Source organism: Seriola lalandi, unplaced genomic scaffold (genome assembly GCF_002814215.2).
Source record: "Seriola lalandi dorsalis isolate HSWRI2012SDOR001 ecotype SW California unplaced genomic scaffold, Sedor1 jcf7180002054575, whole genome shotgun sequence".
Lineage (NCBI taxonomy): Eukaryota > Metazoa > Chordata > Actinopteri > Carangiformes > Carangidae > Seriola > Seriola lalandi.
In genome coordinates this window covers 1202343-1217343 of record NW_019525128.1, presented here as the reverse complement: position 1 = coordinate 1217343, position 15001 = coordinate 1202343, and the positions used below count along the sequence as shown (strand labels likewise).

The following is a 15001-nucleotide window of genomic DNA, read 5'->3' as shown; positions in this document are numbered from 1 at the left end:
TTATAGCATTTTCTTTGTGTGTCCTTTTTTGGACGCGAGGAACCCCAGAGGCTACAAAATGTGTTACCAGTGTCTAATAGACCTGTAACAGTAACTGACATTAGATTTTAAAAATATGTCAAAAAAGACACTTTCTTGCAGAAATCCATACCTTCAGCTGTAACACAGCCAAAATGATCAGCAAATCAAAAAAGAAAAGTAAAGAAAATGTCCAAAAAAGGACAGAGGGACCCCTGAGGGTTAATAAATCCCATGAACCGCCATTTAAATTACCACTATTATGTTTCTTTCTGTGCTAAATTTAACATTAGCTATTCTAGCTGTAGAGGAGTGCCTCGGAGCTGAGCACCCGTGGCACTAATAATTAAATAAAGGTAATGGATTAATGGTTGAAGTAGCTAAAAGCAACGATTAAATAGATTAAACGTGCAGCTTCTGGTGTAATGTGAGTGCAAACTTGACCAAAGCAACCTGAACACGGTTTTAAACATAACAAATGGTGTCGATGAAGGGGTGTAGTGTTTGAACTCATCTGAAGGGGCTGCGGGGTTACGTCACATTGGTAACCACTACTCCAGGGATCACTGACTGGGCTTTACACTGTCACAGCACTGACGTGTGTCGTTCTGTATGTCATCAGGTTTTCTCCTTCGTACACGCTCAGTTCACGTTCTTCCACCAAGGCTTCGACCTGCTCAGAGACCTGGAGCCCACCATGAAGAGCATGGCAGCACAGGTCTTGACCTCCGAACTCTGACCCCACTCTGTCTTCAGTCATGAGATAATCACTAATGAATAAGTGAATGTCTCCTCATGTTCTCACGTTCTGCTGTTACCTCTGTCGCCCTCAGCTGTCCCAGCTGTCAGCAGACTGTGCAACCGAAAGAAAAGACCTGGAGAACAAACACCTGCTGGTGCAGCAGAGAGTAAGGATCAGCTGTTTATTACCCTCATCACCTGGTTTATCACCTGTTGGTTCACCAGAAGTAGATTAATCTGAATCTTTGTAAAGTCGCTACAAGTTAAACTTCAAAATAGAAAACTTTAGAGACCAACTAGTGAAGGGGTCACAACAGCTGTGACACCTGTTAACATGTTGATGCTCCAAGTCATCAGTACTCATTAGTTATTACTACATTATAACATCAGTTCCCGTCCACAAACTCGGACTTGATTTTGATGTCAACTAAACACCTGTAAAGTTTAGTGACTGTAACTTGCACTAACAGACAGAGAGACACTTGCCAAGCTAAACAAGTTCCTGCTGTAGTAGGTGTCTCCAGGATGAGCCCTGCTGCTGCGCTGCCGAACATTTCTGATTGAATATTTATTTTTGATATTTCCAGAGCTGTCTCACCAACATCCAACAATTACTTTATTTCCACCTGTGAGCAGCTTGTCATGGGAAAATAATGTGCATCAACAGTATATTAGAAAATGTCCCCAACAAATGCATTAAATCATAGTCTGACTCTGAAGACTTAGAGTAAACGTAATTTGTCACTGTTGCAGCGTGAACACAGTGTACATCAAAAACCAGCTCAGAGTTACTGTGTGTGTGTGTGTGTGTGTGTGTGTTCAGGATGCTTCAGGTGAGCCTATGGTCAGCCCGTGTCCTGGGAGCGATGACATCATCCAGGGTTACCTGTTTAAGCGGTCTAGGAGGAAATCCAAAACCTGGAAGAGGTACATGGTGGATCAACTGATGTACAACTGCGTGTGTGGCTGCGTGCGTGCATGTGTGCGTGCCTTATAATAATGGTCATGATAGAACTGGTATATGAACAAGACCTATTTTGATGATTGAAACTGTTTTAGGTGCTGGTTCTCCATCAGAGACAACCAGCTCATTTACAGGAAGTCACACAAGGTGAGACTGAACATTTATTTAAGTTATGACCTATTCATCAAACAGTAACAGATTCCACCCAGAATGTTCCACATACATCTTTATTATTTAGTGATAAATAATAATAATGTCAATTAATGTTTCCTTTTCAAAACTATTACAAAGTGCTTTGAAAGGAAAACATTTAAAATAAAACACATTTAAAATCATTTACACATGAGGACGCACATTGTATCATCGTTCTGATCAGATCCAGCTGCAGGATTTTAGCAGCTGGATGTTGTTGTCATGGTGCTAAAACCATTAGCAGCTGATGAATTGTCACTATAGGAAGAGAAGAGTGAGTTGCTGCTGTCGCTCTGATCTGCTGCAGGAGAATGCTGTGGTTCTGTTTGAGGATCTCAGACTGTGTGCTGTGAAATCCCTGGAGCACATCGACCGACGCTTCTGCTTCGAGCTGCTCTCCGTCCAGAAGTAAGACTCTCACATTCAAATACACAACAGTGAAGTGTGAGCCTGATATTCTGTATTTGTGTTATCATCAGTAAATCCCTTGTGCAGGCTCAAACCAAACACAAGATGTGAATCTTTAAAAGCACCTCTCTAACCTGTTTGTGTCAGGTGCTGTGCTCTGCAGGCTGACTCGGAACAGCTGAAGCAGGCCTGGCTCAGTGCTCTGCAGGGTAGCATCGACCTCGCCTACAGAGAGAGAGCCGGCACGCCGCTCACACAGGCAGGTTCACCTTCCAGAAGAACCCTGCTTTAAGTAGGGGTGGAAGGATCGATTCCAAAATATCGAGACTTTTGATACTACGTCTTGTTTTTAAAGATCAATTTAAAGATTTTAGTGTCAATAGGATCAAAACCAGTATCAGTTTCTGTCTTCTATGTTGGACTCATTTCAGAGTAGGACTGTCTGTGCAAACAATGTTCCATTGTCATGAACACAAATAAGTTCATCCCACTCTTTGCCACTGCTGTTGTCATGTCATGCACTTGCACTCTAAAACATGAACCAATGCACACCGCACCACGCAACACTCATGCCATTCCGACACATAAAGGCAACAGTGGGGCTCCTTGGTGGCTGACCTGTTAAAACACATACCATTTAAGTTCAGTCATTACCGCAGCGGCACGGGTTCGAGTTCAGCCTGTGCTGTTTCCTGCATGTGATCCCCGCTTTCTCTCTCTCTCTCTCTCTCTCTCTCTCTCTCCAGCTTTCATGTCTTTCTTTCACTGTCACTATCACATTAAAATATTGGCCAAAAAATAACTATAAAAGATGAATGCAGTGATGGCTGGAGTAGAGGAATACTGACATCCATTTACCTTTTTTTCACAAAACTTTGCATGAGTGAAGCCACTTTTTGTTCTGCTTCACTTGCTTTACACATGCTTCAGTTCAATCGAACCCAGGTCTCACAGCTAACAGGTATAAATTCCACCATCCTTGAAATGATTGCAGACCTTTGGTAAATCGTTCGGTGGTCATTAAAATGTATTAAGATTTCATTTTACCTCATAAATTATGACACTGCTCTACCCTACATCAAAATACATGAGCCACTTTTGATAATAAAAAGTATCAGTATTGATATCAATGATTCTGGCCCTGTATTACTTGGTATTGGATCAAAAAGAAATATTGTGGGATCGCCCACCCCTACTTTATTACAGCTCCACTTATTTTTGTCATTCTGTATTTTCTATCTGTTATAATTGTTCTCACAAAGTTCATATCTGAGACATGATTACCATCCAGCTTACACAGATTCATTCATCACACACTTCTGAACTTACAGTTGTGTTCACACAGTTCTCTTTTTCAGTGAAGGATTAACCACATTCAGTTTGACCTCAGTATAAAGTGTTTATTAATCATGACATTTTTTTTTATCTCTAATAAACACTGTCTGGATGTCTCCAGGATAAAGACACTCTTTTTACATCTACAACTGTCATCCTTACCTGTCAACAGCCTAAAGAGCTGCCCTCTCTCCAGTGTGTTGGGGACAACCCTCCGGGCCCCCCCACTCAGAGGCCAGCAGCCCTGGGCATGGCCCTGAGGGGCCCTGGGAACCAGCGGTGCTGTGACTGTGGGGAGGAGGAGCCTCGCTGGGCCTCCATCAACCTGGGAGTCACCATGTGCATCGAGTGTTCTGGCATACACAGGTAACCACAGCAGGAGGCGTGTCTTAATGCCACACCTGAGACGTCAGAGGTGTGTCAGCGTTACTGACACATCAGTCCACAGCAGCTCCGACCTCCATTACAGACAAACAGTCCCTCATCCTCTGTAACCGCAAATGGTGACTGGTCTGTTTCCGCAGCCAGGAATTTATTTTCACAGGATCGTAACAATATCTGATATTTTATACGACATCATCTTCTAGAGAGTATATATTATATACTGTATTATATTATTTGTCTAAAGTGATTTTAGAATATAGATATGCTACAGTATCTGTGATAATACGTTGTCGTCATGTGTGTAGGAGCCTGGGTGTTCACCTGTCGAAGGTGAGATCTCTCACTCTGGACTCATGGGAGGCCGAGCAGCTGAAGGTAACACACACACTCACACACACACACACACACACACACACACACACACACACACACTCTGCACATATTGAAGCAATCATTGTGTCATTTTTGCTCTCTTTCAATATGATAATTCTGAGAAAATAAGATAAAGTTAGAAATGATCATCTACATTAAAATATAAAACCAACTTAATTTAAACTTATGACTAACAAACTGTCTGACTACATTTAGTTATTGACACTGTCAGTGGGATGTTGCTCTCTCTCCTCTAGTTACCAAAAATCTAAGTAAATTCACTAGAGCACCAAATGAGGATTAATCTGATGTTGAAAATAGTCCTCAACAAATTCGCTGTTTTTTCTTTCTGTTTGTTCGATAAAAACTACAGTGAGCAGCTAATTGAGGAAATGACTAAGACTAAAAAATTAAACAATATATTTGTGAGGTGTTTTTTAAGATTTACATCTTCAGTAAGAACCATTGAGCTCAGAGCTGAGAGCCACAGAGGAGAGAGGTCAGAGAGAGTTGAGATGATTCGGCTTCAGTCTTCTTCTTCTTTTTCTTCTTCTTCTTCTTGTTCTTTAGCTTCTGTGTGTTTTGGGAAATAATGTGATGAACCGGATTTACGAGGCTCGATCTTCAGAGGAGGGACGAGTTAAACCCACAGCAGACAGCCCACGGTAAAACCTCATATCTAATTGTCTGCACTACACTAGTCTACACTGTATCTTTTTACTGAAGTGAATCCCTCATCAAGTGAGTGAAAATGAATCAGTAGTCATTTTCATAACTGATTAATATCATTAAATGTGTCAGGGTCTGATTGATTTATGTTTTCAGCGAAATGTCAAATGTTGGACTTAATGCTTAAATGAAAGTCTGCCATGCTTCTCCGTCAATATGAAATGAAGACTTTGGGTTTTTTGGCTGCAGATCAGTAAAACTTTTAAGTGAAGCTTGTTGTTAAACTGATGCAGCTGTTTCTCCTCCTCAGAGCAGAGAAGGAGATGTGGATCAAAGAGAAGTATGTGGAGAAGAGATTTGTGCAGAGCAGCAGCTCAGATGGAGCTCGTAAGTCAAACACACACCTGAAGCCTCCTTTGTAAAGTAAAGGTAGCAACACTAGATCATACACAATATTTTTCACAATATAGAAAAAAAATGATTTTGCAGTTTTGCACAGTTTGTTCTCCTCCTGAGTCCTACCATCATTTCACTGCTTTGCTTACAGCAGCTACATTGTACCTTGGCATGTGACAAATAAAACTTTGAGATAGTTTAGTGGCAGCATTGCTTATACCTGAAACATAAAATTTAATAATACAATTATATACATTGTAATGACAAACATCTGAAAAATGAAATATAATAATATGATCATGTTTTATAAAAAGAACAACTGAAACATAAAGTACTATAATATAATTGAATATCAATGATATTGTATATCACGATATTTGGGCTGGAGTGTATCATATTAAACTATAAGGACACCTTGATCCGGACAAAAATATCTCCTCAGTTGTCAACTGTCAACATATCAGCCCCCAGGATCATTTCTATTGATTTAGTGGATTAGATAAACCTGATTTCTCCTGAAGAAAGCTGATAATTTGCCTTGTATGTTGTCCATGTAAAGGTTTGTCATCATCTTCAACACACATATCCTCCTGATTCCTAAAGTAACAAGTAGCTAAGTTTACAGAACAAACTGCCAGTTAGAAGAAACTGTAATGTTTTATTTTGTGTTTCCAGGAAGATTTAGCTGAACCAATTTTTTGGTTTATTGATTGATTTGTTTGAAAAAAATAATAAGCAACTATTTGGAAATGAATAATTATTAGTTTGAGTCATTTTTCAAGCAAATGTCAAACATTCACTAGTTATTGCTGTTCTGTCGAGAGGATTTGCTGTTCTGTATGATTGTAAAGTGAACACCTGTTGACTATTGGTCAGACAAAACAAGACACAGAGACATTTTGTACATTAAACAATTGGCAGATTAATGAGTAATGACAGTCTCTCTAGTCTGTGTGACTGAACTGTGAAAAGGTTTGAAGAAGAAACTCCTACCGGGGTTTAGAGGGGTTTAGTGGATTTAATGTTCAGAAGTGTCTCGTTCTGTTCCAGAGCATCATAAAGATGAAGCGGGGCTGCATCTGTATCAGGCAGCAGTGGCAGGAGACCTGGTTGCCATGGCAGCAGCGTTGGCTGTAGGGGCGGAGGTCAACAACAGCATTGGTGAGGAGGAGGGACGAACAGCGCTGATTGGAGCCGCTATCGGGGTGAGGAGGCTTGAAAACTGAACATACTGTAGTTCCACCAATAAATTCAGTCCAGGGCTGACACACCTCCACCCAGCTCTGTTCTGTGTTCACATCTCAGTTCCTTCTTTTAATGAGCCCCTGATTATTACTGAACACAGAGACCCAGGGGTGTCCTGGAGGATACAGCCATCTCACAGGTTTACATTCAGCTCTCGTTCCTGTACCTGTTGTTGTGCTCAGTGTGTGTGGTCAGTGTTTGCGTTCCTGTGCTGCCTGCAGGGGTCGCTGTTGGCCTGTGAGTTCCTGCTGCTGAATGGCGCCAACGTCAACCACCGAGACCTGAGGGGACGGGGAGCACTGCACTCTGCCGCCACTGCTGGACACACTGGGTAATCACTCACACACACACACACACACACACACACACACACACACACACACACACACACACACCTGTTCTCTAGTAAACAGCTGATTTTCTTTGGCTGCTGTAGACAGGTGTGTCTACTGTTGAAAAGAGGAGCCAATCAGTACGCTGTGGACGAGAGAGGACAGGACCCATTGGCCATTGCCATGGAAACAGCCCACGCTGACATTGTCACACTGTGAGTCACAACTGAATGTAAAGAAGTGACATTTCAGGTTTCTGAACTGGGGATAAGATGTTTACATATGCAACAGACTGGGCCGATATAATGCAATATTTCCTGACACAGGTGATATTTTTCATAATATTTTTTGCAGTTGTGCACAGTCTGCCCTGCTCTCCGACCCTCATTCACCTGCTTTACTAACTGTACATTGAAACTTTTTATGTTTCAATGTACAAAATACAATAATATCATCAACCTTTATTTATTTATTTTCTTAGAGACACATTGAGGGGTGACCCTCATTTTCAATGATGTCGAGATTACAATAGCAGAGAGAAAACAAAGCAACCAATGAGAAAACAAAATCAGTTCCTGATCAGAACAATTACACTGAGAAACATTACAATTTAAAACATTTCAAAGCATATTTCTAGACTGTCCCAATGTTTTGAGTGGATCGATATTTAAAGTGTGCTGTAGGTTATTCCACAAGTCTGGAGCACAAAATCTAAAAGCAGTCTTTCCAAGTTCAGAGTTCACCAGAGGAACATGCAGAGTGATCCAGTGGAGAGAGCAGGTTTGATCAGAACCTACACTGAGATCAATTAGTGATGTGAGGTAATAACCTATTTAAGAGTGCTTTATAAATGAATATGTGTTGCTCTCGTCTCATAGAGACAGACGAGCTGACCTTTGGGCTGGACTTTTTTGAGATATTAAAATTTGGACCAGATGAAAAACCAGATTAGAACCAGGACTAAGTGCACATGTGAACAGAGCTGGTGGGCATTTGAGGAATTATTCTGTAATAATACAACCAGAACCAGAAAAGTAACTGAATGTTTCCATAAAGCTCTTTTTTAAACTACACGTCATGTTTGCATGAATATTAATGATGGTTGTAATGTCATATTGGTGGAAGTCAGAGGTCTGAAGTGTGGAGAAACACAGCAGGTGTTTTCTTCTCTTTGTTGAACAGTATGGCCAGTATTTCCAGGACAGTTGTGTGATGAACTTCCAAACTATCCTGCAGACGCCCTTAACGTTAGAGGTTGTAGGGCGATCTTTCTAAATAACAACAGGACCTTTTCTCTTACACCACCCTCAGGACAAACTCTATAGTTTCTGTCACACTGGTAGAACAAATCTGAGGACAGATCGTCCGTCCAACTGCTGTTTCTGGTCTCATCTAATAAATCTAATAAAGAGGGTGAATTGAAGAGTGTAGAGTTTATTGATAGGGATATTAGTAAATTGTGATTATTGATTGTTGGTTGTTGTTTCAGACTGCGGATGGCCAGGATGAATGAAGAGATGAGAGATTCAGAGGGAGTTTTTGGAGCAGTGGGTGAGTAGACTCACACACCAACAACATACAGAAACACACAAACATTTTCCTTTTCTTTAATTTGACCTCTAACCTGTCACCCTTGACGAAAGTCTGTAAACAGCTGCACACTGATTATAAACATGGTGTAATTCCTCAGGAGACGATGAGACGTTTCAGGACATCTTCCGTGACTTCAGCGACATGGCCTCACATGACCCGGAGAAACTCAGCAGGCGGCAGTTCAGACGGGGGGGAGAGGAGGCCGAGGAGGATGAGGGGGGCAGAGGGAGAAGAGGAGGAGGAGCAGGAGAAGTGGCGAACAGCCAGGACAGTGTTGAAAAGACGTCAGAATGACATAAACCCGTCAGACTCTCTGTGGAGTCCTGCTCCAAAACCAGGTTTCATTTAACATGTAGAGTTTACTGACAGCTGGAGTCTAAAACTGTGTTGAACTCATAAGATAACATAATATAATGTAGTATACTCTTTATAAAGACACTGTAAGTGCACATAGTTTACTTCATGTACAGTTACTGTGGTTGGAAAAGTGTTACCAGTGTTCAGGAAGAGGAGGAGGAGGAACCACGACTGCAGCTAATGTCTGTTTTCATTATCACTTCATCTGCACATTTTCTTAATTAATCGTTTGGTCTTTAAAACAGAAATTTAACCACAGTTTAATTTAAAGCTCCATATTTTCCTCTTCTTCTGTGTTTTATTTGAAGTCTTGATCTATAAGAAGATATATTTGTGGTTTTAAGAACCAAAACCCATCTCAGTGTAGTTTCACATCTCCTCTCTCAGGCTTCTCTCTGGAGCTCTAGTAACAACAGGTCGGTGAGCCAATCAGAAGAGAGGAGAAGCCGTACACATTCAGTTCTATTTGAAGATATGATGGGCCCAGCTCCTCCTGCAGCTCCTCCATGTAGCTGCTGGGCCACCTCAGTAGCAGCGTCTTATTTCAGGGTTCAGTTTCCAATGGTTGACGAGGCCCAGGTCCAACAGTAACGCCCCAAGCAGCTGGAGGGTCACACTTGTTGGTCAGACCAGACTGAAACATGTCAACATTCAAGGATTTATCCCACTGACTTTTCCACTGTCAGGCTTACATGTGGTTCTTAGTGAAATCATCATCAGGTCAACATTTGTCCAGTACTTTTACTATATAGACGACATTACAGAGCATAAATACATGAATGGATATTGGTGAAAAAAATCTCGACCATAATAACATTAATAACAGGGTTTGATTTCATGATGGTTTTAAGGATTATAACTGTAATGAATGAAATACCTTCAAAGATCTACCACATTTTCCACTGAGGATTCAAACACAGTCCCATTCTTCAGTCTTCAGTGGAGCTGAAGGTTTTAACTTGTATTTGATGTGTGTTCTCTAACCTGTGCTCAGAAAGGGATTTTAAATGTAGCTGCTGTTACATGTGAGACTGAATTATTGTTGTTCTTTAACAATTTTAGACACTTTATCAAAGAGTTTTACCGCTACACAAACGTCTGAGACTGAATGTAAATGTTTGAATGAATTAGGACTGAAGTGGCCGAACTGACTGTAATGACAAAAATCAACTGCCACACTGCTGCTGTTACATAACATCATGTTTTATTGGAAAATATTAAAACCTGCTGAAAACACTGCATCAATTCAGTCAAGTCCTGAAGCTTCAGGGAAACATTTACTTCCACACTGTTACTAATATGATGCTACAGCTTAATAAAATGTCTTAATACATGTTGATGAGTCTCTGTTGCTTCTGTCAGAGTTCAGTCTCTGCAGCTCCAACCTTCAGACAGTGGAGGGGTGCAGGTCAGACTACAGTTGTGTTTCTATTCATTTATTTATTTGTGTTGATGTATTGTATTTTATTTTTGTGTCTTGCTCACAAGGTTCCTAACGCTCAAACATTTCATTTCATTACATTATAAAATATTCTGCATCCTCTCTCCAGCTCAGGAAATAAAATCTGCTGCTCCTGAAGCATAACTCAAGTTTCTCATCATCATCATCATCATCATCCAGCCAGAAGAAATGAACATAAACAGAGGATGTTTTTATAAAAAGCTCATTCTCTACATCCTCAGGGGCAGGACAGAAAAACAAACTGTACCTGATTTTCAGTTTCATCTTCGACAGTCTGTCCTCTGCAGTGACGTTAAAGCTGCCGCTCTGTAAGGAGCGTTAGTTAGTGTTAGTGTCTCTGAATGGAACTGTGCACATTATGATCCTTGTCTTGTTTAAATTAGACTTCACATCAGCTTCTACACCGCAGCTTTATGAGACAGTAGGTTTGTTATTTTTATCTCTTTGCTTCACAGCAGATTGTTGTGACAACCATCCAGTTGTTTATTCATTAACACAACTGTTACCGGTAATGAGTATTTTGACCTGTGGTAACATCTGCATCACAGCTGTCTGGTTAAACTAAAGGTTAATCAGAACCAAGGACCCTCAGTGTTTGTGGTATAAACTTTATCCAGTTTACAGACAGTTGATTGACATTATTAGAAGAATATGATACTAATGAAACCCAGTACAGAGTTTAACTGTTGTATTTGTATGTGTAGATAATATACAATATACATACAATTTTATAGAGTGACAATGGTGGAACTCACCTCGACATTTTTTGTTTTTTTAAAACACATTCTATGAAAAGTCTTTGTGGTCTGAGCACACAAACACTACTGTTCACAACATGGAGGGCACTTTAGTTTTCACAACCTGTACAAAGCGTTTTGTGCATCAGTCCCTGACTTTTGGTAGAGATAGATAGATAAAATCTTTATCTGATTGATGTTTTAAGAAGAGGAGTATCAACTGTTAAAATGATCATTCCTCATATGTCTGTTTTAATAAAGCTCCCAGACAAAATATTACAAAACTACAGATCAGAGTTTAATATCAGATCAAACTAACAGAACCACAAAGATGTTCAAATGTCCCACGCACTGATAACTCCTCAAACGCCCCTCAGTCTTGTCCTTTCTTTCTCTTCTTTTTGCTCTTCTTCTGTGGTTCTTCCTCCTCCTCTGTTGTTTTCCTCTTCGGCTTCTCCTCCGCCTCCCCCACCTGCTCCATGGTGTCCCACACCTCGTCCTCCTCCTCCTTCACCTCTTGACTCACCCCCTCCCCCTCTGTGGCCCCCCCTCCGTCCTCCAGGTCCCGGCTGGCCAGCAGGAGGCAGTTGAGTCTGGACTTGAGGTAGACTTTGTGAAGCAGCTTGCGGTCCTCCAGGCTGTGGATGCGGAGGAAGCGGTCCAAGCCGCAGGACGCCACCACCGGCTGGGAAGGGTGACACTGCAGCCACCGCACCCCCCCCGCCAGCCCCTTCAGACAACTGCGCACCAGACCTTTCCTCAGGTCCAGCATGGCGATTTGGCCGTGAGTATTTCCCACCACCACCATGTTGCCAGCGGCGGGCAGGGACAGAGTGGTGAGCGGGTACTCGCCGTACTCTGCCTCCAGGACAGGACGGCGCTGAGGGGAGGACGGGTCGAACATGTGGACCTGACAGAGGACAGACAGACACAACAAAGTGATGAAGGACTGCAGGGGACTAGAGCTGACATGGTCTCATTTGAAGGAGGTGTGACTGAACTCTGGTCCAGAGAGCACACTGTGACATGAGCATATTACTGTATTTGTTAGTTATTGATGCTGTAACTGACAGAAGTAATGTAATGCTGTACCTGGTGGAGGTGGATTCATTCAGTTGCTTTGCATAATGTTTGGTAGTTTCATCTATAAACAAAGCTTCACTTTTAATTAAAAACTGAAGTCAGTTAAATGTGGTGGAGCATAAATATTAAATACTGTAAAATGAAAAAAAAAAACTCAGCTACAAGTGAAATAAAATCAGAATAAATGGTAAATGTACTTGCACTTATACAGCGCTTTTCCAGTCTTACTGACCACTCAAAGTGCTTTACAAAACCTGCCACATTCACCCATTCACTCACACATTCATACACTGATGGAACAGCCACCAAGCAAACTGACATGCAGTGCGGCGGAGCCGGGGATCAGACCGACGACCTGCTCTACCTCCTGAGCCACAGACGCCCCCTTTTAGTAGAATTAGTGCTAATTAATGCAATCAAATTTGATGGTGATGGTTTTCCTGCATCGTCATCAAGTTTCACAGCTACACAAGACTTTCATTACAAGAGGAAAAATGTTTATTACACCTCTCCCCTCAGTTCAGTGCCCAGTTCAGGCAGGATGATCTTAATGTGTCCTTAAAATGTAAAACATGAGACAACTGGAGATATTAGTTACAAATGTAACTGAGGAGATGGAACCCCTGAAATACAGCTGGATTATCCAGGCTTCATTTGTATAGTTTAAATGTGCTGCAGATGGAAACATCAAGATCATAATAGTTTAGGGATTTTTCATTCGTTTTTGTTTTTATTTCGTTTTGACTTTGAAAGGAGGTTTGGTAGTCTGGTTTAGTTTTTATTTTTTAAAAATGTTTAGTTTTAGTTAGTTAGTTAGTTAGTTTTTAGTTGCAGTGTTAGTTTTAGTTATATCTGTAATATGAAGTTTTTGTCAGAGGTGAGATTCAAAAATGTCAGAAAAAGTATAAAAACAAAACATCAAACCATTTAAAAATGTGTTCACTGGGGACAAGTGACCAACATCCACAAAAGACAATAACAGATGTGTGCTAGTCAGTGTGTTTGTGTCATTAACCAGAAACATTCAACAGGACACAACAACAACAACAACAACAACAACAACAGAAGATAAGCTGTAGATCTGAGCACTCACATGTAAACAGTCACACCAGATGCAGCCTGAAGTGTAAATTGTGTTTCTGAAGTGAGGCAGGTCAAGTCAAAGAGAAAAAAACATTGGGATGAACCAACTGAACATGAACTCATCAGTCAACTGGACTGCCCAGCTGCAGCTCTGTGGCTCATCACTGCAGTTCATTAACTAGAAAATACTTGACATCATTAATACAGAGAAGGTTCTGGACACTTAAAGTTCACATGTGCTGGTAGTACAGTGAGAGCCAATCAGCTGTAAGATACTGCCGCATCCTACACTGAAACACCAGCTGGTGTATGAAATAAACTGATACAAAAACTGAAGACATTTTCTCTATAATTTGATTTACTTTTGTAAACACACAACACAGTTTCCGTTAGTTATTGTTCTTTTATAAAGCCTTGTTTATATTTTTATTTCAGTTAATGTAAATGTTTTTTCATATGTAGTTTCCGTTATTTCGTTTCAGTTAATGATAACAACCTAGTTAAACACATAAATAACTTCAAGGGTGGTCTTGTCGTATGTTGTTTGTCCCTGTATTAAAAGACCTGTCAGACAGTTTCTATCCCACTCTATTCTATTCTACCCTTTGTTGACATTTTGTTTACGGACTGTCCCTGTAATATTGGCGTATTAGAATTGTACCAATCTGCAGAGAAGACTTTAAACATCACAGGTGAAGTTATCAAAACTTTATCGCCCAGGGAGAAAATTGCCCTGAGCTCATACATTTTAGAACTGGCCTAAAAATCTCTCAATTTTAAAGCCCGTTTTTCTCACTGCAGTGAAGCCTCACCTGGTGATAGCCTGTGCAGGTGACCACTTTGTCGGAGTCCGGGATGAAGGCCATGTCTCTGACCCAGTGCGGCCGCCGTAGGTCCAGCCAGTCGTCCCGCAGGTTCTTTGCAGTGAACACGGACTTCTCGGGTCTCTCCAGGTCCCAGATCTTCAGCCCGTTCTCCTTCCCGCCGGTCGCGACCTTGTGCTGGTCTACCGGACTCTGTCGCATCCTGCACACGTTCTTCCCGGCATCCAGCTCGGTGACGGGCTCGCTGCTGTCCTCCCTCCAGACCCGCACAGTCCCGGATTCCCCGCAGGTGAGCAGCGCGGAGCCACTGAGCGCAGCCAGCCCGGTGAAGCAGCCCTCCGCCGGGTCTCCACAGCGCCGGGACTCGGTGAAGGCGCCCTTCTCGGTGCTGAAGGTCTTCACTGTTCCGTCCACCGAGCCAACCAGCAGCTCGCTCTCCGCCGGGTCCCCCCAGCACAGAGCGCGGACCTCCTGGTCGCGGCTCAGGTGGCTCGTGTTGCAAAAGTTGAAGGCCTGTTTCCGGGACACACTGACCCCCTTCAGGATGCCAGTCTCCGATCCCAGCCACACGGAGCACAGCCGGCTCCGGTCCCCCATCAGTCCGAATTTAAATGGACCGAGAACTCGCTTTAAACGTGGATTCAGCGCCTCTGGATTCTGGTCGTGAGATACGCGTGGTTCCTCTGTGGACAGTGTCGCGCGCAAAAGACGTCACTGTGTTTTTTGTTTTTTAACTTTATTGAAATACTGGTTCAGGTTCCTACAGACTAGAGAATGAAACTAAAATCTGTTTCACAGTCAAATCG

The 15001-nt window shown here is 41.9% G+C and overlaps 2 protein-coding genes across 2 annotated transcripts in view; one reads left to right on the top strand and one right to left on the bottom strand.

Moving 5' to 3' along the window:
• Positions 1-10340, top strand: part of LOC111663327 (arf-GAP with coiled-coil, ANK repeat and PH domain-containing protein 2) — a 16124-nt gene extending 5784 nt beyond the window's left edge. Inside the window, exons 8-22 of the mRNA XM_023417486.2 lie at positions 641-736; positions 852-926; positions 1583-1686; positions 1819-1870; positions 2223-2323; positions 2471-2582; positions 3831-4024; positions 4348-4417; positions 4985-5079; positions 5394-5470; positions 6530-6684; positions 6946-7055; positions 7161-7271; positions 8546-8607; positions 8747-10340. Coding sequence (XP_023273254.1) covers positions 641-736; positions 852-926; positions 1583-1686; positions 1819-1870; positions 2223-2323; positions 2471-2582; positions 3831-4024; positions 4348-4417; positions 4985-5079; positions 5394-5470; positions 6530-6684; positions 6946-7055; positions 7161-7271; positions 8546-8607; positions 8747-8943 — 1611 coding nt within the window. The 3' untranslated portion in view covers positions 8944-10340. The remainder of the gene's footprint in view (positions 1-640; positions 737-851; positions 927-1582; positions 1687-1818; positions 1871-2222; positions 2324-2470; positions 2583-3830; positions 4025-4347; positions 4418-4984; positions 5080-5393; positions 5471-6529; positions 6685-6945; positions 7056-7160; positions 7272-8545; positions 8608-8746) is intronic.
• Positions 10341-11060: 720 nt separating this feature from the next.
• wdr74 (WD repeat domain 74) lies at positions 11061-14910 on the bottom strand. Its single transcript, XM_023417488.2, has 2 exons — positions 14184-14910; positions 11061-12115 (listed from the first exon to the last, which is right to left on the bottom strand). Exons 1-2 carry the CDS (start codon positions 14790-14792, stop codon positions 11579-11581), a joined length of 1146 nt encoding a protein of 381 aa, XP_023273256.1. The 5' UTR covers positions 14793-14910; the 3' UTR covers positions 11061-11578.
• Between the last annotated feature and the right edge of the window lie 91 nt (positions 14911-15001).

Bases quoted from the DNA above. Each gene is read 5' to 3' on its own strand.
- wdr74 (XM_023417488.2), bottom strand. From the start codon at position 14,792: ATGGGGGACCGGAGCCGGCTGTGCTCCGTGTGGCTGGGATCGGAGACT. The intron at 12,116-14,183 runs GTGAGGCTTCAC...GTCCTCTGTCAG, and splicing joins CCTGCACAGGCTATCACCAG to GTCCACATGTTCGACCCGTC.